This window comes from Cynara cardunculus, assembly GCF_001531365.2.
Source record: "Cynara cardunculus var. scolymus isolate 2C chromosome LG 5, CcrdV1, whole genome shotgun sequence".
In the NCBI taxonomy this organism is placed as follows: domain Eukaryota; kingdom Viridiplantae; phylum Streptophyta; class Magnoliopsida; order Asterales; family Asteraceae; genus Cynara; species Cynara cardunculus.
This window is the reverse complement of record NC_037532.1, coordinates 19,707,223-19,719,384: the sequence shown is the minus strand read 5'-3', so window position 1 is coordinate 19,719,384 and position 12,162 is coordinate 19,707,223. Positions and strand designations below refer to the sequence as shown.

General features: G+C 37.4%; 1 protein-coding gene across 3 annotated transcripts in view; it reads left to right on the top strand.

Moving 5' to 3' along the window:
• LOC112512340 (LMBR1 domain-containing protein 2 homolog A-like) overlaps nt 1-12,162 on the top strand; it is a 57,860-nt gene that overhangs the window by 28,620 nt on the left and 17,078 nt on the right. For all 3 annotated transcript variants that reach the window (XM_025118235.1, XM_025118234.1, XM_025118236.1), the window contains 2 exons: nt 6,397-6,461; nt 6,959-7,134. In XM_025118235.1, the coding sequence (XP_024974003.1) occupies nt 6,397-6,461; nt 6,959-7,134 (241 nt within the window). The remainder of the gene's footprint in view (nt 1-6,396; nt 6,462-6,958; nt 7,135-12,162) is intronic.

Sequence of the window (12,162 nt, the reverse complement as noted above, 5' to 3'; positions counted from 1 at the left end):
TATAGGTAGGATGAGAGAGAAAGAAGAGAAGGAAAAACGACTTTTCAAAAAGATGTGCAATAATGAAAAAGTTTGCATGTCATTACCCTGTGATTGGGCGGAATAGTAATGTGATACAAAATGAACAGATTGGGGGAAAATTGGGTAATCGGCTGTTGGAAAAAAATAATCGATGGAACAGAAACTACAAGTAATTGGAATGAAGAAGAAAACTTACTATCCAGAAGGATCCCAGGGAGAGAGTCCCTTCTCTAAACGTAGAGCCAAGGCAAGGGTTATTATCAGCATGCCCCTCATGGAGGAAGGCATTAGCTTATTTAAACTATCATAGGTAACAAACTCTTAGTGGGCCTTGGGCCTCCTGGAATATACTTTCCACACATTGGGCTTAAGTCCACTAGTTGGGTCAAGACTAGGATCATTCTCATTCGTATCATAATGGACCGCGTGTGTCAGAAGGACGCGCGCGTAACAAGAGTTCATGATTCAAAAACTTTAATGACGTCATAAAAATATGACCGTTCATTATCATTTTCTTTTATAAGATCACTGAGTAAAGAAAGAATCCAGTGATAATTTTAAGATTCTTTTAAAACACAAGGATCACTGAATAAGAAAGTTCAGTGATAGTTTTAAAAGAAAAAAAACATATCTTATAAGTAAGATACATTTGCTGAAAAATTTCAGTGATAGAGAAACACTGAATCATTTCATCTTTTAAAACATTTTAATCACTGAATAGGAAAAATTCAACAATAGTTTTGTTTTAAGAAAAGACAAGTATAGAGATATACTTGCTCAAGAGTTCAGTGATAAAAGTAAACACTGAAGCATCTCTTTTAAAACATTTTGATCACTGAATAAGAAAGTTCAATGATGGTTTTAAGATTTTAGAAAGGAAGATAAGTATACATACCTTAGAGAGAAAGATGCATTTACTCAAGAGTTCAGTGATAGAATAAGAACACTGAATCATTTCACTTATTTATTACTGAGTATTGCTTAGAGCTGAAGGAATTAATCCTCATCGTTCAGCATTCCAAGTCGTTGATTAAGATGTTAAATCTTTTCTCATCAAGAGGCTTTGTAAAAAGGTCAGCGAGTTGGTACTCAGTAGGTACGAAGTGAAGCTCAATATCACCATTCATAACATGATCTCTGATAAAATGATATCTGATCTCAATATGTTTGGCCTTGGATTGAAGAACAAGATTGTTTGCAATTGCAATGGCACTAGTGCTATCACAATAAATAGAGATCTTTGAGAGCTGAAGATCATAATTGCCAAGTTGATTTTTCATCCAAAGGATTTGGGCACAACAACTTCCAGCGGCTACATATTCAGCTTCAGTAGTTGATGTGGACACTAAGTTTTTCTTTTTACTTGTCCAACTCACCAACTTTCCACCAAGAAGCTGACAGCCTCCGGTGGTGCTTTTCCTATCAAACTTACAACCTGCAAAATCACTATATGCATAATCGATTAGGTCGAAACCTGAGTCTTTGGGATACCAAAGGCCCAGATTAGGAGTACCCTTCAGGTATCTGAATATCGTTTTACAACAATCAGATGGGATTTCTTGGGTTCAGACTGATATCTTGCACATAGACAAGTAGAATACATGATATCAGGTCGGCTAGCTATGAGATACAACAAGGAGCCGATCATTTCTCTGTAAGCGGTAATGTTTACAGGCTTTCCATTTGGATCCTTGTTCAGTGAGAGAGGAGGAGCCATAGGAGTCTTTATAGATGAATTGTTGGTTAAGTCGAAGTTTTTCAACATATCCCTAACATACTTACTCTTATTGATAAAAATGCCTTTATCAGATTGCTTAATCTGAAGACCTCGAAAATGTCAATTCTCCCACAATTCTCTCATCATGCTCATCTGATATTCTTTCTTCATGCGTACAGAGAAGCGAAAACAGAAAGAGGAATTAGTGGAACCAAATATAATATCATCAACATAAATTTGCACTAGAATGATATGACCCTCGACTTTCCTAAGAAATAGGGTCTGGTCAATCTTTCCACGGACAAATTTCTCAGAGATGAGAAATGAAGAAAGGGTGTCATACCAGACACGATGGGTTGTTTTAACCTATAAAGAGCTTTATCCAATCGATAGACGTGATTAGGATATTTGGGGTCAGAGAACCCTGAAGGTTGTTTAACATAAACTTCCTCCTGAAGTTTTCCATTTAGAAAAGCGCTATTTACATTCATTTTTTAGACTTTAAAGTCTCTATGGGTAGGGATGGCAACGGGGCGGGGATGGGGCGGGGTTTGTAATCCCCGGCCCCGGCCCCGGTTTGTGTACAGAGTCCCCGGCCCCGGCCCCGTCCCCGGTCAACTTTCGGTCAACCCCCGGTCAACCCCCGGTTGGGATACCATCAGGAATTCAAAGTCGAATCTTTGAAGTGGTTGTATCATACATCAGGAAAACTTGTATGCGAATTCCAGACAAATAATGAAATAAGTAACTAGAAACTAGAAAGACATGGAAAAATTGGCAATTGGGTTTACTCACTGTCGAGTGTTGTCGAGTGCCGCCTCCCGCCTGCAACCTGCTGGAGTGGTGACTGGTGGTGCCTGGTGTCAAGGGGAAGGGGTAACAGACTAACAGCAGAGTAGCCGCGAAGGGCGTAGGCGAAGGGTGAAGGGCGAACTGGCGAAGGGCGTTGGTGAAGCTGAAGGCGATGGCGTAACAGCAGAGTAGTCGCTGCCGGCGGTGTGCTGTCTGTGGACTCAGGACTGTGTCTGTCGCCTGTGACCGGTGTCGCCTGTGACCTGTAGTGTGGACYGTGGAGTAGACGAGTAGTAGAGGTATTACGTATTACGGTATTAGGTATGAGGAATTGAGGATTGTCTTGATTGAGGTCTGAGAGGTGAGAGGATGAGACGATGAGTATGGACTATGGAGTATTGGATTGAAGATGACTTTGAGTAATGTCCAGTCCAAAAAGCCCAAACCCAAATAATTAAAGTCTGAAACATATGCATAATCAAAGCCCAAACTAGTAATTTTAGCATTTATTTATATACCGGGTACGGGGCGGGTCGGGGGATACAATACCCGGCCCCGGCCCCAACCCCGGTTTGCCTCTACCGGGGATCCCCGGCCCCGGCCCCGGTCCCGGTCCCCGTTTTAGCGGGGATTCCCCGTCCCCGTCCGGGTCGGGTGAACCGGGTTCCCCACCGGGTCGGGCCAAATCACCATCCCTATCTATGGGCAAAATAGGCTAGGAAGAGTTGAATAGCTTCGAGTCTAGCCGCTCGTGCAAAGGTTTCATCATAATCGATTCCTTCTTCTTGCGTGTATCGCTGAGCACCAAGACGAGTCTTGTTTCGGGTTACACTTCCTTGTTCATCTAACTTATTGCGATAAACCCACTTGGTGCCTATCACAGTTTTGTCAGATGGATGCGGGACAAGGTACCATACTTTATTCTTATCAAACTCAATGAATAAAATTTTTAAAATGAATAAAATTTTGAAGAGGAAGGTGTATTTGATGTTTTGGAAGAGAATTAAGTTTTATTTCGAGGTTAGATTGGTAAAACATAAGTTTGTTTCACCTTGTTCCATGGGGTGGGGGTGGAACGCGCCTTTTCCACTATGTTCCACATACAAGTCCTGCCTAAAGTGGAACAGTGATCCCTTTTGTCCAGTCCTGTCTAGTGTACCGAACGCACCCTTAATCATGTTTGGTCGGCAGAATTAGAATGAAGTTTGTTAAAAGAATTGGAATCTGTTTGTTTGTTTGGCAACCTGTAGCTATGGAATCGGAATGAATTAATGATAAATGACCAAATCCTTTTTGATGATATTTTTACAAAAATGTTGTTTAACTTGTAAAATTTTGTATACTACTATTTATTAAATCAAATATAAACGTGAACATGTACAACACAAATAAAACCATAAACTCGATGTTTTTAATTACCCAATTTGTTTATACATGCTAATAACCATAATTGCTCATACATATGTTACTAAATAACATAAATTAATAATACTAAAGTACGTATATTATAATTAGTGTCATTCTTCCAAATATGGCACGAAAGTCTCTCGCACTTCTCCTTCCAAATCCCAAAAATTCAACCCGAGTTTAGCCTCGTGAGCTATCTTTAACTTTCTTTGAGTTTTTCAAATGAATGGATTTCTACAATTTTGGAACTAGCTATAGAAAGTTTTCTTTCGCAAATCCAATTCAACTCTTACCATGTTGTTTGATGCTTGTTAAAGTTTCTTCCCAAGAAATATAACCACACTATGAGACCGTCAAGAAAAGGATCGCCTCTACTTTTCTCCTTACTTTGATTCAGATATTCTTCACCTCACATATTTGTTGCGTTATGTAAATACCGAGTAATTTCTATCTGATACTTCATAATATCATCTCATCGTTGTTTTTGATCTTCCATGCTCGCATCATCTACCGTCGCAATGAAATCTCTAGCTTTAGCGATCCTAACAACGTCATGGCATGCTAAATCATCTCAATCTTTTCCGAAAACAATACATAAATCCTCAAAGTAAGGAAATGTCTTGTTTTTTTGATTTGTTGTCTCATTATGAACCTATTCATTTCATACAAATTTAATAAAAAAAATGTAGTTACTAATAATTAAAATCGAACACATACAAACATATGGAAGACATAGAACAAGGTCAAGTTTAATCAGAAAAACGAAATCTTTGCAGAAGTAAGTAGCAAATCAAAAACAAAATCTTATGATATGAATAGATTCATGTTACTATCATGCTATATTTTTAATTATAAATAAAATGCTTTTTTAGTTAAAGCTTGTTATATGATAGATCCATATGGACACAACGAAATGGAAAATAAGACACTCTCATTCTTAAGGATTTGTAAATTGTTTTCAGAAAAGAATCAAACTCAAGGAAATAGAGTTAGAAATTTTGTTGAGATGGTTGATGATGCAAACATGGAAGATTAGGATCTAGAACAACAAATGAATGATATTCTGAAGTACCCGACGGATTGTAGCCCGTATTTACATAACACAACAAATATGCGGGGTAATAATTTTCTAGTCAAAGTCGTAACAAGAGGATAATTCAAGGTGATGCTTTTCTGATGATCATAATAATATGGTTATCTTTTTTGGGGAGAAACTTGAACTACATGGTGAAAGCTTACTTGAATTTGCAAAATAGAACTTCCACGGTTAGTTCTGAGATTGTGAAATCGATTAATTGTCTTCAATTGAAAATTTTAAATCAAGTTGGAAGTAGCATGTGAGCCTTAAGCCGTGTTGAATTCTTGGCATTTTGGAAGGAGAAGTGGGAAAGATTGTTATGGGATATATTTATGAAGAATGACATTAGTTATGAACTCACAGTCAATTGTGCGGTGCTATACCGGTGGTCAAATAACGGGCTATAATAGTGTTCCTGTGATTAGCGGTGCTGTTTACCGCTATTTGACCGCAATTTACGCTATTTACCGCTAGTGCAGTTAGCTCAATCATAACCATTACAAGCTTCATTACTATGTTTCTTGTGTGAGACTTGATCTGTTTTACCTCACTTTCTATGTATTAGACATATTTACATGCACAAAATTTTAAGTTCTTTACTTCTTTATAAATATATATATATATATATATGTGTGTGTGTGTGTGTGTGTATATTTGTATTTATTATATGAGCCAAAATTTTATTTGCCACTTTACCAACTCGATAACCGCTATATTAAGTCAAGGTATTGAGTGCAACTTCATAAAACGGTCTCATTAACTGCTTAGATTATGAAATATGTACTTCAATTTTATTAATATGGCTTATTTAGTAATGTATGTACGAACGAATATGGTTATTTGTATGCATGAACAATTTGGGTTATCAGTAACGTAATTTGGCTTATGGTTTTAGTTTTGTTGTTCGTGTTTATATTTGATTTAATAAATAATTGTTTACAAAATTTTATACATTAAATGATAATTTACTAATATTTATAAGTTCAACAGCAAATTACAAAATATAATAAAAGGGCATTTTGGTCATTTATCATTACTCCATTCCAATTCTGAACTAAGTTCTGCCAAAGAAACAAATGGTTCAGGAGAAACTAAATAGGAATATAGATAGGTTTTGAGAGGCAGATAAAATTTATCATGTAGCAGATCTGTTGATCTGTTTGTTACTTGTATGAGTAGGTATTTGGCCTTCTCTACCTTTTCTGTCTACTGGCTTGTGATTTTGTACGCAATTGGGTTTTTGAACATCTCCTGATTTTTCTTAATTAATACTTCATCTTTATGTTTGTTCAAAGATTGTGCGGCTCTGTTTGGTATTAGTTAAAATATTTTTTTTTATTATAAATGCAAACCTCTTGGTGATATTTAAAGTTTATTGCAGGAAATTTGTTTCAAGCTTCAGACCTGAACGGATAGGCACATCGGGCAGCTATCTTGATAGAATGGGTACTTGATGTGACCATCTTCTTTTCCATTCTTACTTTGAGTGTGTTGCAACATGCAAATGCGGCTAGGAGATAAATTTGTCTACGTGTCTTTAGAGTTCACCATTTCACCAATTGAGTACTTCTCTGTTATGCTTATCTCACCACATTAATGATAAAGAATGTTGGGAAAGTTAAAATGAAACAGTTGGTGGACACAACGTTTGTAGGTAGCATTGTAACTATTACGAATGAACCTTATATTGGCTGGGGGACCCCCTAATTCCATTCAGGAATTTGTTGGGCCCCTTAGGAAAAAGCCTTCCAATTTATAATTTTGACTATTTTCCCATTTAATAACCCATAATCAGATCTTGGTAACTATTTAAAAAACAAGAATGTTGACAGGATTGGGGGTCCCCCAGCCAATTCAGCAACCTCAAATACATTTATGTAAACAGGATTTCTGAAGGTAAATTACTTGTCTTAAGATTCTTAATGGGTGTGATCTTTTTGTAGAATTGATATGGCGATGCGTCATGTGGAGGCAACTTGAAAAACTCTTTGCTGCCTTTCTTGGTTGCATGTCGGCTGCTATCCTTTTAGCAGAGGCAACTCTCTTGCCTAGTGGTGTTGATTTGTCTGTTTTCTCGTTTTTGATAAACTCAGTAGGAACAGAAGAGATGCTTGTACAGGTAAATTTTCAAGTCTCTTTTTTACGTTTTTATGGAGTTTCTTCATTTTTGTTGCTAGGCTTTATTTTGATGTGGTCACACTTGTGCTGAAGAATGGAAGTGAGATCTTCTATAAATTGATGTTTTATTTTCTGTTCGACCAAGGAAGTTAGGGTGCGTTTGGTTCATTTGTAGGAATAAGAATGAAAATGGGAATTAATATATTAGGAAATAGGAATGAATATATTCATTACATTATTTTATATTCCATTATATTACTTTATATTGTTGATGTTTGTTTGATGAAGGTATTATCAAGCAAGACATTCACCAACAACGTCTATATAGTTGAAGGGATCTGCATCTTCAGACCAAAAAATTAACAGTACCCAACTTTTCCATCAGCAATACATTCTCTATTCTTTATCATAAAAAGCCTATCTCCATCTCCAAGCTACCAACAGCACATAGCATCCCTGATTTCTCTCTTTCTCAGCAAACCCTAACCGAGTAGAAGAGAAACCATCCCTTTTTTTTTCTTCATCAGAAAACCTTGAACCGAGTATAACAAAAACCGGAACAGAGATGTTATCTACGTGAAAATTGGAGGAAATAAACAAATCGATGTGATAAATCAAATTGAAATCTTCAATCTAAAATCGAGACAAATCTGAGGTTGATCTGAATCACGAGCCAAACATGGAATCTTGCAAAGGTATGAATTCTCAACGTGATACCTCAGACACTGATAAGGTTAGTGACGAACAGGATGATCTTAATGTCCCTATAGCATTGAGGAAAGGAAAACGATCGTGTACGACACATCCAATCAGTAATTTTATGACGCACCAAGGCTTATCTGCCAGTCATAAATGCAAATTCTCTAGACTCCATACAAGTTCCAAAGTGTGTACAAGAGGCTCTACAACATCATGAATGGAAGGCAGCAGTTGACGAAGAAATGAATGCCCTCTTAAGAAATAACACTCGGTGAAGACAAACGGTTGGTTGTAAATGGGTGTTTACCGTAAAGTACAATGCAGATGGAACTATTAATAGATTCAAGGCGAGACTGGTGGCAAAGGGATTTACATGAGTATACAGAGTCGACTATGGAGAAACGTCTGCACCTGTTGCTAAACTGAGCTCTATAAAAGTATTGCTTTCTCCTGCAGCAAACCTAGATTGGCCACTAAAGCAACTTGATATAAAGAATGCATGCCTTAACAGAGAACTAGAGGAAGAAGTGTACATGGATGTGCCACCGGGAATCGCTACAAAAGAATCCCTTGGAAAGGTTTGTAGGCTGAAAAAATCACTCTATAGGCTCAAACAGTCACCTAGAGCTTGGTTTGAGAGGCTAACTCAAGTGGTGAAACACCATGGATTCATTCAATGTCAAACCGATCACACTATGTTCATCAAAAGTTCATCAACAGCGAAGAAAGTCATCATGATCGTGTATGTAGATGATATAATTTTGACTGGTGATGATGTGGAGGAGCTTAAGCATTTAAAGGATGTGGTGAAAGATCTAGGAAGGCTCAAATACTTCCTTGGAATGGAGGTTGCAATATCCCACAAAGGTATCTTTGTAACACAAAGAAAGTATACCATAGACCTTCTAAAAGAGAGGGATGTTGGGATGCAAACCAGTTTCGACACCTATGGATCCTCAAGGAAAGTATCAAATGAGAGATAGGAAACTGACTGATAAGGGAAGGTATCCAAGATTAGTTGGAAAACTAATTTACTTATCACACACCAGACCTGACATCAGTTTTGTTGTTGGGATGGTGATCAGGTACATGAACCAACCAACAGAAGATCATCAAGAAGCGGTTGTTCAAATTCTGCAATACCTGAAACAAAATCCTTGACAGGGACTATTCGTTGGATAGACAACCGATTAGCAGGTAAGAGTTTTCACAGATGCTGATTGGGGTGGATCACGAACTGATGGAAGATCCACTACAGGTTATTGTTCTTATGGGAACCTAGTAACCTGGAGAAGCAAAAAACAGGTTGTGGTAGCTTTGAAGCAGCGATGAGGCTGAATGTAGAGCCATGTGTCATGGAATCTGCGAAGGAATATGGCTAAGACGACTCTTGTCAAAGCTAAAAGTAACGATGAATGGTCCTATCACTCTATTCTATGACAACAAAAATCTGCGATTGATATCACAAAGAATCCTGTGCACCATGAAAGAACTAAGCATGTGGAACTTGATCGATACTTCATAAAAGAGAAGATAGATCGGGGAGAAGTTCAGCTGAAATTGGTGCCGTCAAAACAGCAAACAGCAGATATTCTTACAAAGGCTCTATCATGACTTGGGTTCGAAGAGTTGCGGTCCAAGCTGGGTATGATCGATATTCATAGCCCAGCTTGAGGGGGAGTGTGGAAAGTCAAAAGTCAGCCGATAACAGGAGATCCTCTATCTCCTGTCGATCTGCTCGTAGTTTGTTAGATAGATTGTGTTTATCTCCTGTCAATCAGCTCATAGTTTGTTAGATAGGTTGTTTTTATCTTTCCATAAAGGTCTGGTTGTTAGTGTCCTGGCTATAAAGTAGAGTCTTTGTAATTCGTTCTTTATTGATTAGAAATACAGATAAAAGCAGAGAGAGAGAGAGAACTTCGATCACTGGTTCATAAATTCTATATCCGTGTATGGTTTGAAACGTTCCCTAGGGCATGGGTTGGATGTTTTCCATATGCTCTCCAGGAGTTTGGTGTGACTCGCAGTTCCCAGGATTATTTTGTGTTCTTTAGACACCATGAGGGTCGACAAATCATACTAATGGTTTATGTTGCTGATATTATTATATCCGGAGACGATAATATCTGAATTTTAGAATTAAACCAATTTCTACAGTCTCAACAACGGATTCTTCTATCTCAGAGGAAATATGTTCTTCATATGCTTACCGAGTGTGGTCTATAGGGGTGCAAACCATCCGATGCTCGATATGGGAAAACTACTCCCAAATGATGGAAATCCTCTGAAGGATCTTTAGAGATACAGGAAGACTAGTTGGAAAACAAACTATTTAACGGTTACTACTAGATATATCATTCCTGGTTAGTATCTTGAGCCAGTTCATATCTGCTCCCTATACAAGTCATTGAGGCAGCACTTCGCGTTCTGAGGTATCTCAAGGCCACATCTAGCTTAGGGATACTTTATTCGGATCAGGGCCATTGTCGAGTGGGTGCATTCACTGAAGAAGGGGATCCAATTGGGCTGGTTGTCCCATTTCCAGGAGATCGACTACAGAATATGGTTGTATTTGTCTGTGGGAATCTAGTTTCTTGGAAGTGCACGAAACATCATATTGTTTCCCGATCAAGTGCTGAGTCAGAGTATAGAACCATGGCAGATGTGTCATGTGAGATGACGTAGGTAAGAAGAATTCTAAGAGAACTTGGAGTGATTACTGACGACTTGATGAGATTGTATTGTGATAATCAATCAGCTATCCATATAGCCAAGAATCAAGTATTTCATGAGAGGACTAAGCAGATTGAGGTTTGTTGTCATCTGATCAGGGACTGGATTGTCGCAACCAGCCCCTCCATCTATTTAACCAACACACCAGGACCGAGTACCAACTTTTAGACATTTTGACAAAGCCATTACATGAAGCACAAATAGATTTCATTTGTAGCAAGTTGGGCATGATTAAAATCTTCACTCCAACTTGAGGAGTGTTAGGTATAGTAAATTAGAGTCTCTTTTTTAGTGTGATAGTATCCTTTCCTTAAATAGGGTCTCCTTTGTTGTATATATATACTGTAAAGTTTCCTCTAGAAAATGAGAAATACATCACTTTATTTGAGTGATTACATACCACGATGCTTGTAGACATAAATTATCATTTGGTTTTCTGTCAAGCCTATGGTATATGTGGGGAATCCCTTTTCCCCTACCGCAAAGTTAGTTTCAATTGATATATGTGTTGATCTTGCACGTATCATATATCTCCTTTAGCTACATATAAGGAATGTCTTTCTTGTGACTTCTTTAAGGGGTGTTATACATGAACCAACGCCTAGTTTTTTTAGTTGAGATAGAGTTTTCCAATATCTTTTCGTTGGCCTCTTTGTGGTTTGAAACAATTCATTTATACAAATTTCTCATGTTCTTTGGTAGTTTGATCAGTCAAGGAGCGGCAGGTTACCTAGACTTATTTGACGTTGTCCTTCTTAAGTGATAATCAATAAATTTATCAGTTACAATCTCAGGTGACTTGTATATTGAACTCATTAATCTTTCAAGGAAGCGGCAATTTTGTTTGTCCCTATTTCAGTGATCAATCTTCATTAAGCATCACAACAATGGCAGATCTGAATATTGCATTCAAGAACACTAAGATAGTTGAGAGGAAAAGTGAATGCATTTATAGCATAGTCAAACTCTCATTTACGTAATATGATTTACAAATAAGCTCTCTCCTTACAAAATACAAAGACCATTCCTATTTATATGGTCAAACCTACTAACACAAGTCAAAGTCAAACCTGTCTAATAAAAGTCAAACACGATGACTTCTACAATTATAGACTATATTTAACTTTCAAGACGAATACAATTAATACTGATTTTCAATCCTAACATTCTCCCCCTTTGTATTCAGACTTGAAAGAAAATTATGCRCTTTGAGTCCTTGTTTGAACTTTGAAACATTAAGCACAATATGTCAACTTTCAAAAGAAATCTTCAACTTATAATCTTCAAGTAATCATCTGTTGAGAAAGTTCTAGCATTCTCCCCCTCGAATGTAGAACCGCAGTGATCTTCTCTTTTGACAATGTAGATCAATAATCAACAAAAACAATTTACAAGATGTGATCTTCAAAGAATCTTCAGATAACAAGTCTTCAGTAAACTTTTGTGAAAATGATCTTCACATTCAACATCTCTCAGTCGTAGCACACAAATAATCTTTCTGTAATCATCTTCAGTCGCACTTTTTCTTTTGAGTCTTTTGCCAATATCAAAGTTACTCCCCCTTGATCTTTGCATCAGATTCCCTTTAACTATGTTC